The 14144-nt window shown below is 33.5% G+C and overlaps 2 protein-coding genes across 2 annotated transcripts; both read right to left on the bottom strand.

Moving 5' to 3' along the window:
• Positions 1 to 4864: 4864 nt before the first annotated feature.
• LOC134273772 (caprin-2-like) lies at positions 4865 to 6565 on the bottom strand. The gene is made up of 2 exons (XM_062755989.1): positions 6133 to 6565; positions 4865 to 5308 (listed from the first exon to the last, which is right to left on the bottom strand). The coding sequence occupies exons 1-2, from the start codon at positions 6500 to 6502 to the stop codon at positions 4899 to 4901; spliced, it is 780 nt and encodes a 259-aa protein (XP_062611973.1). The 5' UTR covers positions 6503 to 6565; the 3' UTR covers positions 4865 to 4898.
• Positions 6566 to 9140: 2575 nt separating this feature from the next.
• Positions 9141 to 11983, bottom strand: LOC134273771 (complement C1q-like protein 4). The gene is made up of 2 exons (XM_062755987.1): positions 11602 to 11983; positions 9141 to 9547 (listed from the first exon to the last, which is right to left on the bottom strand). The coding sequence occupies exons 1-2, from the start codon at positions 11981 to 11983 to the stop codon at positions 9141 to 9143; spliced, it is 789 nt and encodes a 262-aa protein (XP_062611971.1).
• Positions 11984 to 14144: the final 2161 nt, after the last annotated feature.

Raw genomic sequence — 14144 nt, 5'->3', positions numbered from 1 at the left:
AAGAATATACACACAAAGAATAATTCTATCAACAAATAAAAGTTATCTACTTACACAGTGGCTCTATTTTTAATATTCCTTTACACTTTAGCGCTCTAGAAGTACTAGTACAGTGTAAGAGGAAAAAATCTGCGCAGCAAGTTTCTTTTATCTACATCTGGTCGTTACGACTGTAGCAGATTTAGAAGAACTAAATTAAACTTTTTAGAAGCTTATCTTTAAATGAAATTCCAAGTCAGAGCTCTTTGCTCCATTTATTTCACAGAAGTGGGTTTCCGAACCAATGATATATTTTGTTGAATTGTTTCATTACTAAACTGTTACTAGACATAGACAGTTATCATCCCTAGCCTTAATCCCAGTTTCTCTAGCGTTTTGTTCCAATGTATGGTTCACCTCTCCGCTCTTTATTTTTCATTCTCGGTATATTAATTTTACTCATTTTTTGCTGAAAGGTATGATGAGACTTCTCTTCTACCCCGTGAGCAATTTTTCTCATCCTAGTTTGAAAAGATTTTTATGCACCAATAATCGAAAAGTCGATCAAATTATATAATTAGTATATATAATTATATACCTTTTGTAAGAACATTTCTCTTTGTACTAATATATTTGACCATCTAATCAAGATCTTAGTTTTAAACCTACTGTATAGGGGGAAAATAACTCGCGGTGTTTATATTCGCTATATTCACGGTGTTAATAAATCCGTGAATTCAAGAAACAGTGAATAAATTGTCAATAATCTCCATGTTTTATTTGGAAATTTGAGAATAGAGTACGATAGGTTGACTACGACAGATTGATATACAGTAAAATTTGTCTAATCCGGACTCTGTGTACTCCGGATTTTTGTCCATTCCGTCTATAAATTTTAGTCCCATGCACTTCTTTAACAAATTCATTTGAAAAAATTCTGTGTAATCCGGATACTGTCTATTCTGTATTCCGAACTGCCTTACTGGTCCCAACTGCTCATAATTAACGGTAATTATTTCCTCTAATCCGGCCACACCTGAGTTACTTCAAAGCAATTAACACCTTTCGTGGTGGATTTGATAATCTGTGTTTACATTAGCAGTGCCAGGAAACGAACTCGGTGAAACGCGGCGGTGACACATCCCAGTTAAAAAAAAATTATTAGTATATGATTGAATTACAATTAAAAAATAATAATTTTGTTTTAACTCGATCCTTTTACCACATTATAACAAAAAAATAAATATGTACGCGATTTACAAATAAATATAAAAATCGGGATCGAAAATCGGACGCATTTCAAAATGGCGCCACAATACTGTGGGGGAAGACGTAATTTTTTACATAAAAATTAAAAGTTCAATCTAATAATTAGCACATCGTAAATAATTGTGCATTACTCTTTTTACATTGAATGAGCTCTTTGACAAGCGAAACATGATTCGCTTGATATATAGTAGGCCTAGTAGGCTTATATTATGCGTGCTCGTAGATTTTGATATAAGGTAACATTTCACCCGACTTTCAAACTTCGTGAAAAACAAGAAAATACAGTAAGTCATAAAAGACTATTTTATAATTTCTAGACTCCAAAATATTGATTGATTTCATCATTTAATTATATTTTATATTATGTATAATAATGAACTTGTAAATAAACAACGAAATTTTCAAAATTAATGTTTTCCTGCATTTTTCCTGCACTCCGGATTCTGTCTAAACCGGCCAAATTTTATGGAACGGTCGGTAGCCGGTTTGGACAAATTATACTGTACATGTATATGCAGTACATGGTCGTTTCAGTAATTACGAGTAGTACTCGATCGTCATTCAATTATTTTAATTATCACGCTTTACTTTAATTCAAATCGGCAGATAATAATTCGTGTTTGTTCAAAAGCTGTTTTAATAGCCAACGCTACATGTTTCATCAATCAAAACACGTGGGCCATGGGTTTTGATTACCCGTGCGTAACTAATTTTATCATGTGTATTTGTTACCTGCATTATCATGCATATTAGTTTTTATCAACATTTTGGTTTTAAAAAATCATTCAAATAAATATCGAACTTACTGAATATGTGGAAGATAATATTTCGGCGAACTTAATAAACACATTTACTTCCGTCCAGTGGTTTTTCGCCGCCTTGTATTGAAGATCTTGGGTGCACATGCACTCACCATAATAGCATATAGGAAATTCAATTGACGTTTAGAGTGTAGGACTTTTAATAACTTCACTTGTTTTAATTAATGTTCGATTAAATCTATCAATTTTATATAAACCTGCCCTGTTGTTCGTGAAATAAAAACAACGCTGAAGAATGTCGTTTACTTGTAGCTATTCCGCGAATTCAAGAAACCGCGATCGTGTCAGATGAGAGAAAAACGTGAAAATTACAACCCGTGAAATTAATCCCCTATACAGTACTTTATCAATATTTTACCGAACTTTAACATTTCAACAGTAAGTACTGTGTATTTAATTTTTCTCTTTTTTTATTTCTTGTGACAAGTCTTTCCCCTGAATTCCAATATTTTAGACCTGATGACCTTCACCTTGGATTTTGACACTTTCTAAAAAACATTAACCTTGAAGGATTGATGGTAGGGATTTTACATTTCAAATGTATATTACAAAGAGTCAAGGCCTTTCAGAGTACCAACACTTTTGACAAAATGACTGTGACATTCAAGTTAAACCGACTTTTGAAAAACATTGACCTTGGCATGATGGCTAGAAGGGGAGATGGTAGAATTTCTTTCATATTTCACTTGTGTATTATTGAGTTAAGTTCTTCCTTTGGGTATCAATATTTTTGACCGTTTGACTTCCATCTTGAAATTTGAGCTACTTTTGTAGAGTTTAACCTTGATTATAACTTTTGAACATTGAGCGTTTGGTGCATGTACTTTTACACCAATGTATCCTTGTGACATGAACATGCAATACAGTGTATCTAACAATTATACTAAATGTATAGTTAGGATGAGCAAGAGTGTATCTTTCAAATTTGTGAATTTCATGATACCTGTGTCAAGGGTTCTAGAAGCTTCAAGAGAATTCTGAAATCAAACATGGAAATAACAACAATAATTAAGCTCAAAAGTCTATTGAAAAAATAGAAATCTATGTAAGAGAAAACTCAGACTCCTAAAAACATCAGGTGTGGTTAAGATACCATGGACCAGTAAGCATCGCCTCTGGACTAGTCACGCCTTGACTTTTTGTATGTACATGGAGCATGTTCTTGCGTATCAAATCAATAAGGAAACATAAACCTCACATGTGGGTGATAATTTAAGGGTAGGGCCTATATTGCTTTAAGAGAGTTATGAAATCAAACCAAAACTAAGGGAAGTTTACGAAAAGTTCAATTCGTCACGTTTATCAGAAAGTTTTTCTTACGCTACGTTTTTTTTTATTTATAATATGCCTCTCGCTAAACAATCACTTACATGGAAGTGTTGTGCATCAGTCCAAATGTTTGTCCTTCACTGCTGTTAATATTTTAGGGAGAAGTAATGAAAGAATATTGATATGAACGTTTACTGCAACACGATATATATCTTTTAAAGAATTTTATAAAGTTTGATAATTCACTGAATTGACGACGGATTTTCCGTTATTTCACGATCGTGACAATAAGCACACGGCGGGTGTGACCGGTCAGCAGGGGATGCTCACTCCTCCATGGCACCTGATCCCACCCCTGATGTTTCGGAGGTCCGTGTTTGCTCTGCTCTTGTTTTGTATTGTTTTATGGACTTTGAAATTGAATACTGTTCGTTATCTCCATATCCTTCCATAGGTATGGCTATTCAACCTCATTTTGATTGTTTGGAATATCAAAAATATTTGAAACTGACATTTTGTAGAACGTCCTTCTTAGAAAGGGAACTAGGTATACGGGTATAAAGATAAACAACTGCATAACTAGATCCTAGCCCAACAAAAATACAATAAATATGTACAAACAAAATCCTGCTCTATCACCTGGGACCAGTACATACTGGTCATAAAATCTGTGTTCTTTCTTTAACGTCTGAATTATTCAAGACAGAAGGGTAGATGTTTTTAATATTGCCCCAAATCGCTTAATGCAAGATTTGGAAATCCATAAGGTAATTTTGATATTTTAAATATATAATCAGACAAAGTGTCACGGTCTGTTTTTTGCATGTTGGTCCATGGCCTGGAATTATCTTACACAAAATTTTTGAATTTTTAATATTTATGAATTTAAAACGGCAGTTGAAAGATCGGGGTTCACTAAATGTTGACTAAGGTCTTTATTGTGTAAATTCTGCTTCTGATGAAATATCATCCAAGATCAAAGAAAATAAGTTCAAAATGTGAAACAAATAGATTTAACTACATTCAACTTGAATAATGCATTCCATCCTTTATTTTAAAAAGTTCATTCATGATAAATTATAAATGTAAGTGTCCTCGGTGAGTTTTACAAATGTGGACAACTTTAGAATAAAACATGTATTATGTAACATTTTGTTATTCTGATCATCATTTCTATACCATTCTTCCTTAGTTAATAACGATTAATAGAACATTGGCATATCACTGAGATAAAAAATGAAAACATAAAGTATCTTTGAAAAAAATACTCAATCAAAAATATGTTTTGCATTATGCATTTACAGCCCCTTGATAAAGTATGCAATCATTATAAAGAATTAATTCTGAAAATTTCTTTTACAGTGCACCGCGGTGAATGGATTTCAGAAAAAAAAAACTATCCATGAAAAATATGTACATTAAAAATAAGTTTCATTTTGACTTTTTTCTTAAGTTAACGTAACAACACAGGCATTCTGCAACTCTGATAAAATATATATTTTCGTTAAAAACGAAATGAAAAAAAAAAAAACAAATATACTTAGCAATATTCTTTGCATTTTATTGATCTTCATACAATAGAAATCCTGAGAAGCTGCTTTCCCAACCAAAGCTGTTCGCTCCATGCGGAGTTCCGAGTCGAACCCAGACGGAGTCTCCGGCATTGACATGGACAATAGTCATTCCGCCTCCATTATAATACCCTCCTGGAGTGTGGCTTTGTACGAAGTGTCCACCTTTACTAACCCCTTCTACGACGAGTTCCGTGTGGACATACCCATCTAAGCTTACCACTAATTGCACGTAAAATACGTACACTCCAGAGACGTTGGGGGTGAAGACTCCTGTAGAGTGATGGTATTGGTTTCCTTGGTTTAAAATGACGCGCCCGAATATCAAAGGTTGATGAAGGGCTAGGTTTTTGAAATCCGATGGCGAGTTTGCATGGAATGCTATTCTGCGTGAAATATCTGAAAAAGAAATCCGTATTTGTTAAAAATTGAAGAAAATTTGTTTCATCAGTCTGAGAATTTTCTTCACATTTTGCCAATTGATGATATAACGCTATATCAATATAAATACCGAAAAGATACAAAGAATTGGAATATATATATTGAAGATCTTGTAAATTATAGATAAAAACAGGATATTGAATGTTGATACACATATATGTATATATTATCATAACAGTAACTTGATCTGAAGGGTCGTATCAAGTCGATTTGACAGGCGCAGATCATCAGATCAAACGAGACGCGAAGCGTTGAATTTGATCTGATAATCTGTTATGATGATAAATTTATTATATTCCCCATTTTAAACTAGCTAAATATAACAAAATAAGACTCTAGAGATATATTGTATAATATTTATCCGTAAAACAGATCATAATAACAAGGGACTCTTTGACGCGCAAGAATAATAGGGTAATGTTTGTGCGTACTGCGTCATCAGTTTCAGAGAGTGGTGATATGGATTCATAAAACCACAGCGTGTTGATCCAGAAAGTAGGATCACGACGTCCTGTGATTGCGTACAATAAACAGTAAAATTGAGTGATACTCATTGGGTATATAATAAAAAATTTATTTCCACGCTTGTTCTCCGATTTCGGAAAAGGTAAGAACTTTGCAATACAAACATTTTGCTGCAAAACCGGCCACATTTCGTGTGACTTTGGAATTACGTATTCAACATTTAGTCTTATAAAATAAATCTGTTTGTTATCAAACTACTAGACTCAATTAATAAAATACTATTATACTTTACTTTCCAGTTATACAAACAAACTTACTAGGTGGCGATGAAGGACTTGGTGTTGGATGAATCAGTAATCGTTTTATCACAGGTTTGTCGTCTTTCGGAAGGTCTCTGATGAAACCGCCGTCTGTCCTCTGCGTTTGGAAAGTTTCTTTTGACTCAGCTTCAGTTATATCTGTTTGAGGGCATTCGCATTTTTCTGGTTTTTTCTTTAAAGCATCTTCGAGTTGCTTGATTTTCTCTTTCTGGTCTGACATTTCTTTTCGCATTTCCATTAACTCCATTCGCAATGCCCGGATTTCATCAGACCAAGGTTCGCTCGATGTTCCTGCTGACCTTTCTGGGTCCTCAGATTTTATACAGGAAATGAAAAAGAACAGATTCAAGACCAAAAACACTCTCATATCTGGTTTGATTGAAACAATAGTTTGGTAAATCTCATGCACAGAATGAACACAAAAATATACTGATAAGGAGTGATAAGATACACTGCGACCTGTATTCGTTGAATAGAATTTATGTTGTATATAAATTATCATTTTTATTGTCGAGAAACGTGTTTTTTTTTTTTTTTTTTTTTCATCTTGCACTACTATATACTGTATTATGCCTATCAAGGTATTTTTAAACCAAGTAGTATGAATATTTAAGGAATGTCTCTAATTCTTGGCCGAATTATTCGATATAACCTGGTTTGGGTAAGTTTATGCTTTATAATCCGCGAAGCAGATTATAAAAAAAGCGTTAGGCCCCTAACTGACCAAAACCAGGTACTAGAATAATTTGGCCAAGAGTTAGAGTCATTCCATATACATGTAATCTTATTTTTAAAAAAATAAGCAATTGTGGATGTAAAATTGTGTTGCTTTTTATGAGTTCAAATTTTCCGCTCAATAATGCAACCTTGGTAACTGAATAAATGGGAAGCAAGGGGAGGTAATAACTGATTCATAGACTTAGCAGCCATGATGTTTGTTTACAATTGAGATAAGATCGAGTTACATATATTAAAAATGGAAAATTTCCATGATCCCGAGGATTGGAAATGAGGGGATTGCATAGATACAAATTAATGATTCAGCCGGTTGTGAAGAGGGTGTGTCCCCATACCAAACCAGATTATACAAAATAATTTGCTTTCGTTTGTGAAAATCAACCAATGGGAGGGTAGAATACAAACAAAACTACATTATGTATATATGTGACTTACAATTATAACTATGACTGATCAGGTTCATTCAGTGAGTAGTTTATTTATTGCACAATATGACGGATTTGAAGAGATATTTCATGAGGAGATACAATATTCTAAAAGCGGTATGTGACCTACTTTAATAAATTACAATACCAGTTAATTGGATAAAATATTTTCTTCCATCTTCTTTTCAAAGAGACAAAAACGCAGATTAGAAGTTAATATTTTCTCAGATATCTGTATAATAATGATTTATGTGTGGCTATAATATTTCACACGAGGATATTATAAGAAAGTAATTCATTCTGTAAATCATTCACACTACGAATATAATTTCTAGACGCATTTTATTGACACATGCGTGCACTTTTCACAAATAAACTTTATTCTTATTTACCTTAAATAAAGCATTTAAAAACTATAATCCAGGAATAAAACTGTTTTTAAACAAGGCCAGATCTCTGTAATATACGAGGGGTTATCAAAAAGTTAGTGGACTGAGGCTATAAAATTAGTACTATGTTATCTGAGCTTACAAAATTTATAAGGTACATAAAACAACAAAACATAAAGAAATGTTGAAAATTTTAGCTTGATACGTTCATTATTTCCCAAATTATTATAAAATAAAAACGACATTATATCACCACCCGGTGCCGTCGCCGTTTAGTTTCATGACGTCCCACGACGTCATTATTTTCATTGTCCGCTTCTTCTACTTTGTAAACTTATTTTGATGAGATTCCCTAGAACTGAGTAGGCACTTCAGCCCGTCTTGTTTATATGACTTTACAATGTCATGAACAGCGGCTTGAACAATGCATATATTATTGCAAATGTATTTATACATTGTGAGAGATCCTCGCTTGATTGTTCCAGCATATTTTGTTTTTTGGAGTTCAATATAACTCAATTACATGATCAACGTCATTATTTGACGTGATTGAGTTTTCAAACCTTGACTACAAATCAATATTAACTGTTCATCCCTTTTCTTTCAGAATTCATTTTGGCATTTAAAAAAAAGGTAATATGGATGCATATTATTTCTCCTTAGCCGGCTGTTTAAACATTTCCTAGGTGTCTACCAATTTTTCCAGGGGCAAAACTTTATAGAATATTGGAAAAAGAAACCCCTCCTCCCTTTTCACGTCATTTTCAAGGAAATACTTGTTTGGATACTCCATGTAAAATTAACGATAAAATTTCACAGAACTTCCAGAATGAAGTATAAATTCTATATTTTATGGAACAATAGTGTCCCAACACATACCTGAATTAACGGGATTTTTGGATATCAAATGCTCATATCAAAATAGTTTTGCTTAGTTACACTAAGGTCGAAAAAAACGTCGTTTTCGATGTTGCGCCGCCCGGACATACCTTTGCTTACAAAAACATTACTAATTTATTGAAAAATAAAATTTATGATTTGTGGTCTATTCTTTAAATAGAAAAGATTATGCTAACTAGGTATTTCAAAATTCAGTGATGTACCTAAAGCGGTTTTAATTTTCTGGTGCTAGTCCATGAACTTTTTGATAACCCCTCGTATAGGTTATCTGGATCGTAGTTTGACCAAACTAAAAGGCTAAAACCTTAAAACTCCACTAATGCAAGGTTAAAAATATCGTTACCGTTTACACAAGAAACCCACCCGTATAATAATAAAACCGATGCATCAATCGTTCAAAATTTATGGAAAATGTATTAATAGTACTTCTATGCGGATTCATGTATACAAAAAGACAGATATACAGACAGACCCAAAAACTATATGCCCATCAATCTCAGATTACTGCAGCATAATATGACAATTCATATTCAACGCATGAGTCAATTAGATTTTATTGATCTTCATACAGTAAAAATCCAGAAAAGCTGCTCTCCCACCCAAACGCGTTAACCCCATCTGATGCCGAGAGTCGAACCCAAACGGAATCCCCTGCATTTACGTGGACGATGGTCATTCCGCCTCCATTGGCGCACGATTCCTTGCTATATACGAAGTGTCCAGTCCGCCTCACTCCTTCTACCACTAGTTCCGTGTTGACACTATGCCCATTAGCACACATAACTAGTTGCACGTAGAACACATAGACGCCAGGAACATCAGGGGTGAAAACCCCTGTGGAGTGATGGTATTTATTTCCAATGTTGGTGATGGCGTGGCCAAAGATCAGGTTATGGTGAGCAGCAAGGTTGGAGTGGTCCTTTGGAGTGTCGGCGTGGAAAGCTATTTTTGGTACAATTCCTGTGAAATGATACATACTAGCATTCAATAAACAATATATTTGTGGATTGCCATAATCATTATACTATTAAATCACAATAATTTTCGTTGTGGTTTAAATTTTCGTGGTTTTCAAGGTATGAGGAGACCCATGAATTTATATCTACCACAAAATGCAATTTTTTTGTCCCCCTCTTCAACAGTGGGGATATTAATTTGGTTCTGTCCGTCCGTCCGTCTGTCCGTCTTTCTGTCTGTCTGTAACGCTTTCGTTTCCACACGATATCTCGAGAACCCTTTGAGCTTTCGCAATGACATTCTGCATAACAAATCCCTATGGACTAAAAAAGAACCCTATTGATTTTGAGGTCAAAAGGTCAAAGTTCAAGGTCATAAATTAGCAAATACTGTCTGTTATAATACTTTCGTTTCCGCGCGATATCTCGAGAACCCTTTGAGCTTTTGCAATGAATTTTACATAACGACTCCCTGTGGCCTAAGGGAGACCCCTATAAATTTTGAGGTCAAAAGGTCAAAGTTCAAGGTCGTAAATTTATACATTCTGTCTGTATGAAACACTATCATTTCCGGGCGATATATGAAGAAGATTTTGAGCTTTTGCAAAGTAATTTTATACTAAAACTCCCAGGACCTCTCTCACCCTTCTCAAAGTGTACCTTATTAGTATTTATTGTATTACATGTCGCTATTTTTAGCACAGGGGCATGAGGAGAGTTATTACGTATAAAACAGGTTCTCGGTGGACTTTATATTCTTATTACATCTATTGCAACTGTTTAATAAAGGTTAGACACCATGCATTGTGTAAATTTTGACAATATCGAACGTGAATATATAGATGTATGTGACTTCATGTTTGCATATAATTTTCGGCAGTTTGATCGAAGCGGCTCTGTGGTCTAGTGGTATGTTTCCCGCTTCACATGTGAGAGGGCCCGGGTTCGATTCCAGGACGATCCATTTTTATTTTTTTTTCGAAATACTTTTTTTTTTACTAAATTATTGTATTCAGCATGTGAAATGAAAAATTTATGAGGTTTGGCTTGTACAAACTCATAAAATCATCATTAGAGTGTGATAAATATTCCAGAATCTTCTATACACATAATAAAGAATAAGCAATCAAACCTTTATATCCATATTGGCATATTTCATTTGCTTCAGTATACATGTATACATTTAACAATTCTACAAATTCAGTCAAGGGGATCCGACCCCCACCCCCTCCCCTCCCCCGAACTGCGCATGGTTTACTTTTCCTTAAGCGGGGGACACAAATTCTCTGTATTAGCTTGTTAACGGATTACTACTGAACAATTCTTCAACCACAAAATCAAATCCCAATGGATGCATTTCTCAAACCACGAAAATATGTCCCCTCGAAAACATGTGATTTTACAGTACTCAGACTAACTGGACGAGAAGCTTACACCTGAGATTAGAGAAAATAAATGTATTAAATATCAAGATAAAATGTTTATAAACTTTACTAAATAAATATAAATAAAAGTTTTGATTAGAAAAATGACATTTGATATTTTGAGATGAATTTGTGTAGGTAATTTATTGATTGCCATGCAAATCTATAAATAAAACAATAAAAAATTTGCACAATTTCCCTGCTTACAGCCAACTGTGAATCTGCGAAATGTGTCGACGGGTATTGATGCTTTACACACTATGAATGGATAAACTGTAATTTTTTTTTACATTTTTTATCATTCTGCGACAGAAGTTCGTTAATGAAAATGTGTAATCACATTGCTTTTACCGTGTTTTTCATTCGTGTTATTTGACTCCCGACTAAATTATAAAGCAGTAAAGTACCCAATTGTACTATTGTCGTTTACTGATTTTTATTTGAGAATTAAAGTAAGTACATCACTAAAAGAATAACTGTCTGTACAACAACCTTTTGTTGTAAACGACCTGGAAATGGATATGTCTGCTCATGTCTTCTTATAAAAATCCCAAGACTAGTTATTATCAAACCACTAGACTCAGGTAATAAAATAATATCATAAGGAAATGACCAGTGATATAAATAAACTCACTTGGTGGTGATGAAGAACTTGATGTTGGATGAATCAGTAATCTTCTTGTAAGAGGTTTGCTGTCTTTCGGAAGGTCTCTGATGGAACCGATGTGTATCTTCGGGTCCTTTCTTTCAGTTTGAACAGTTTCTTCTGACTCAGTTTCAGTAATCTCGCTTAGAGAACATTCGCACTTTTCTGGTTTTTTCTTTAAATCGTCTTCGAGTTGCTTGATTCTCTCTTTCAGGTCTGACATTTCTTTTCGCATTTCCGTTAGCTCCATTCGCAAAGCCCGGATTTCATCAGACCAAGGTTCGCTGGATATTCCTGCTGAGCTTTCTGGGTCCTCAGATTTGATGCAGGAAATGAAAAAGAGCAGATTCAAGACCAAAAACACTCTCATATCTGGTTTGATTGAAACAATAGTTATGTAAATCTCATGCACAGAATGAACGCTGTAGTGTATTGATAAGGAGTGATAAGAGATATTTCGACCTGTATTCGTTGACTTGCAATTATGTTGTACATAAAAATTATCATTTTATTTTCTTTAAACGTTTTCCTTTCAACTGCACTGAAATATTTTATGCCCTTTAAGATAGTTTAAACCATTTAGTATGAATATGTACAGTAACTACAATTATATTATATGAGTGATCAGGTTCAAATTATTAAGAGATATATAATAACATGTTTATCTATTGCCAAATATGACCGAATTAGAAGATATATTTCATTGGGAGATACTAAGTTCTAAAAGCGGCATGAGACTTACTTAATAAATGAAATAACTGATTTTTCAGACACAACTTCTTCTTCCATCTTCTTCGTAAAGCGACATAGACAGATATTAAATGATAGTATTTTCTCAAATTTTCTCTATAATACCATGAATACCATGATTAAAATGTAGCTGAAACATTTCAGACGAGAACATCATAGGAAACTTAATTTATCTGGAAAGCATTAAAACTACAAATTTCATGACGCATTTGACTGACACATTCGTGCACTTTTTAATAAGTAACTTTACCATTATTGTAGAAAAGTAGAAACTTTGTTGCGTATTAATGAAACATTTTAAAACTTTAATCCAGAAAAAAAACTGCTTTTAAAAGTGGCACGATCTCTGTTATAAGTATTGTTTACTTTTCAAAGGGAATGTTTAATTTCTCAAACTCCAAAAACATCATGAGCACGGAATCACAACACTGGTGGGCTAGTTTACTATTTATTGTCTCACTATTCTGGGTTTTCTGGATCATAGTTTGATCAAGGCTGAAATCTTTAAAAAAGTTTGTAAAACAACAAGGATTTTTGTTGTATTTGAGACTTTGTACTAAGAAAAGAGCATATGGATGACAAGATATCTTTTAATTTTGGAAACAGTGAGATTTCCCATGATTTTGCTACATTTTGTGTAATTTACCTTACTATTTTACCGTGTTTTAAATGTCTTAACAATTTTCTGTTACAAATGAATCGGTGTTGGATGTGCCAGTTCTCGTCGAACGATTATCCATATGCACATCTATGACCTGTAGACCATTCGCATTGCCTGGATATCGTCTGAACATGGTTCATTTGATATGCCATGCTTTCTCAGGTCCTTCGATGATATGTAGCCAATAAAAGAGAAAAATCGCTATCTTATTGACCGCCATTTCTAGTTAGATTTACAATTAAAAGGGAATCCTAATTCACACTGTGATCACCGAAACTCCTCTATAAGAATTGATAAGGATATTTTATTAATATATACAATACAGGAGTCTTAGTTTATATGCCAAACATACAAACATGTAAAAAGAAAAATGCATGACGTCATATTATCATCAGCACTTCTTAACTGTCCCCCGCTTGAAAAGTAGGGGATATTAATTTGGGTCTGTCCGTTCGATATTAATACAACAATTATAAATTTTTTTCATTGACAAGCAAAATTAGAAAAAAATTTAAAAACCGAAAGATTATGTTGTTTTGATAGTCTTGATTTTATTTAACATATGTTAGATGTATTAGAAACAAATCATAGGTAGAGGCTTTGTTGAAGTTTCCGTTGTCGATAGGTAGCGCCTTATGGAAGTTTCCGGAAGAAATATATAGCGAGAAATATCATATTTGAACCAAATGCTACACGAAAACCAGTAGGCGTATCCGATTTATGTGTTAAATTGAAGCCTGAATCGAGTTTCATTTTCCTTGCCAAAATATTAAGGCATCCCTTTAATTGACTTAATTAATACTAGTACATGAAGAAAGCCTTTATATAAAAAAAAAACTGAATACATCTGTAAGTTGTACAGTTATGGATTACTTCCATAATGAAACGTTTGTTTTCTTCTCCTTTTTTTCTCAATTGAAATTATTTAAAAGATGATAAAAGCTTTGTTTCCAGGGATAAATTCTGTACTCAGTCTAATTATTACAAACGATTATAAATGATCACATTTTTATTTGAAAAAAATAATGCGACCCTGAAAATAGTAAAATTAATTTTTAAAAATTGGAAAAAAATTTAATCGGCATTCGATCGTCTTCTAAAAATCAGCCGATATAAAATA

This window comes from Saccostrea cucullata, unplaced genomic scaffold, assembly GCF_032062105.1.
Source record: "Saccostrea cucullata isolate Sc308-1 unplaced genomic scaffold, CSIRO_AGI_Scuc_v1 ctg7742, whole genome shotgun sequence".
NCBI lineage: Eukaryota > Metazoa > Mollusca > Bivalvia > Ostreida > Ostreidae > Saccostrea > Saccostrea cuccullata.
Note: the sequence above shows the minus strand (reverse complement) of the source record. Positions and strands in the feature narration are given on the sequence as shown.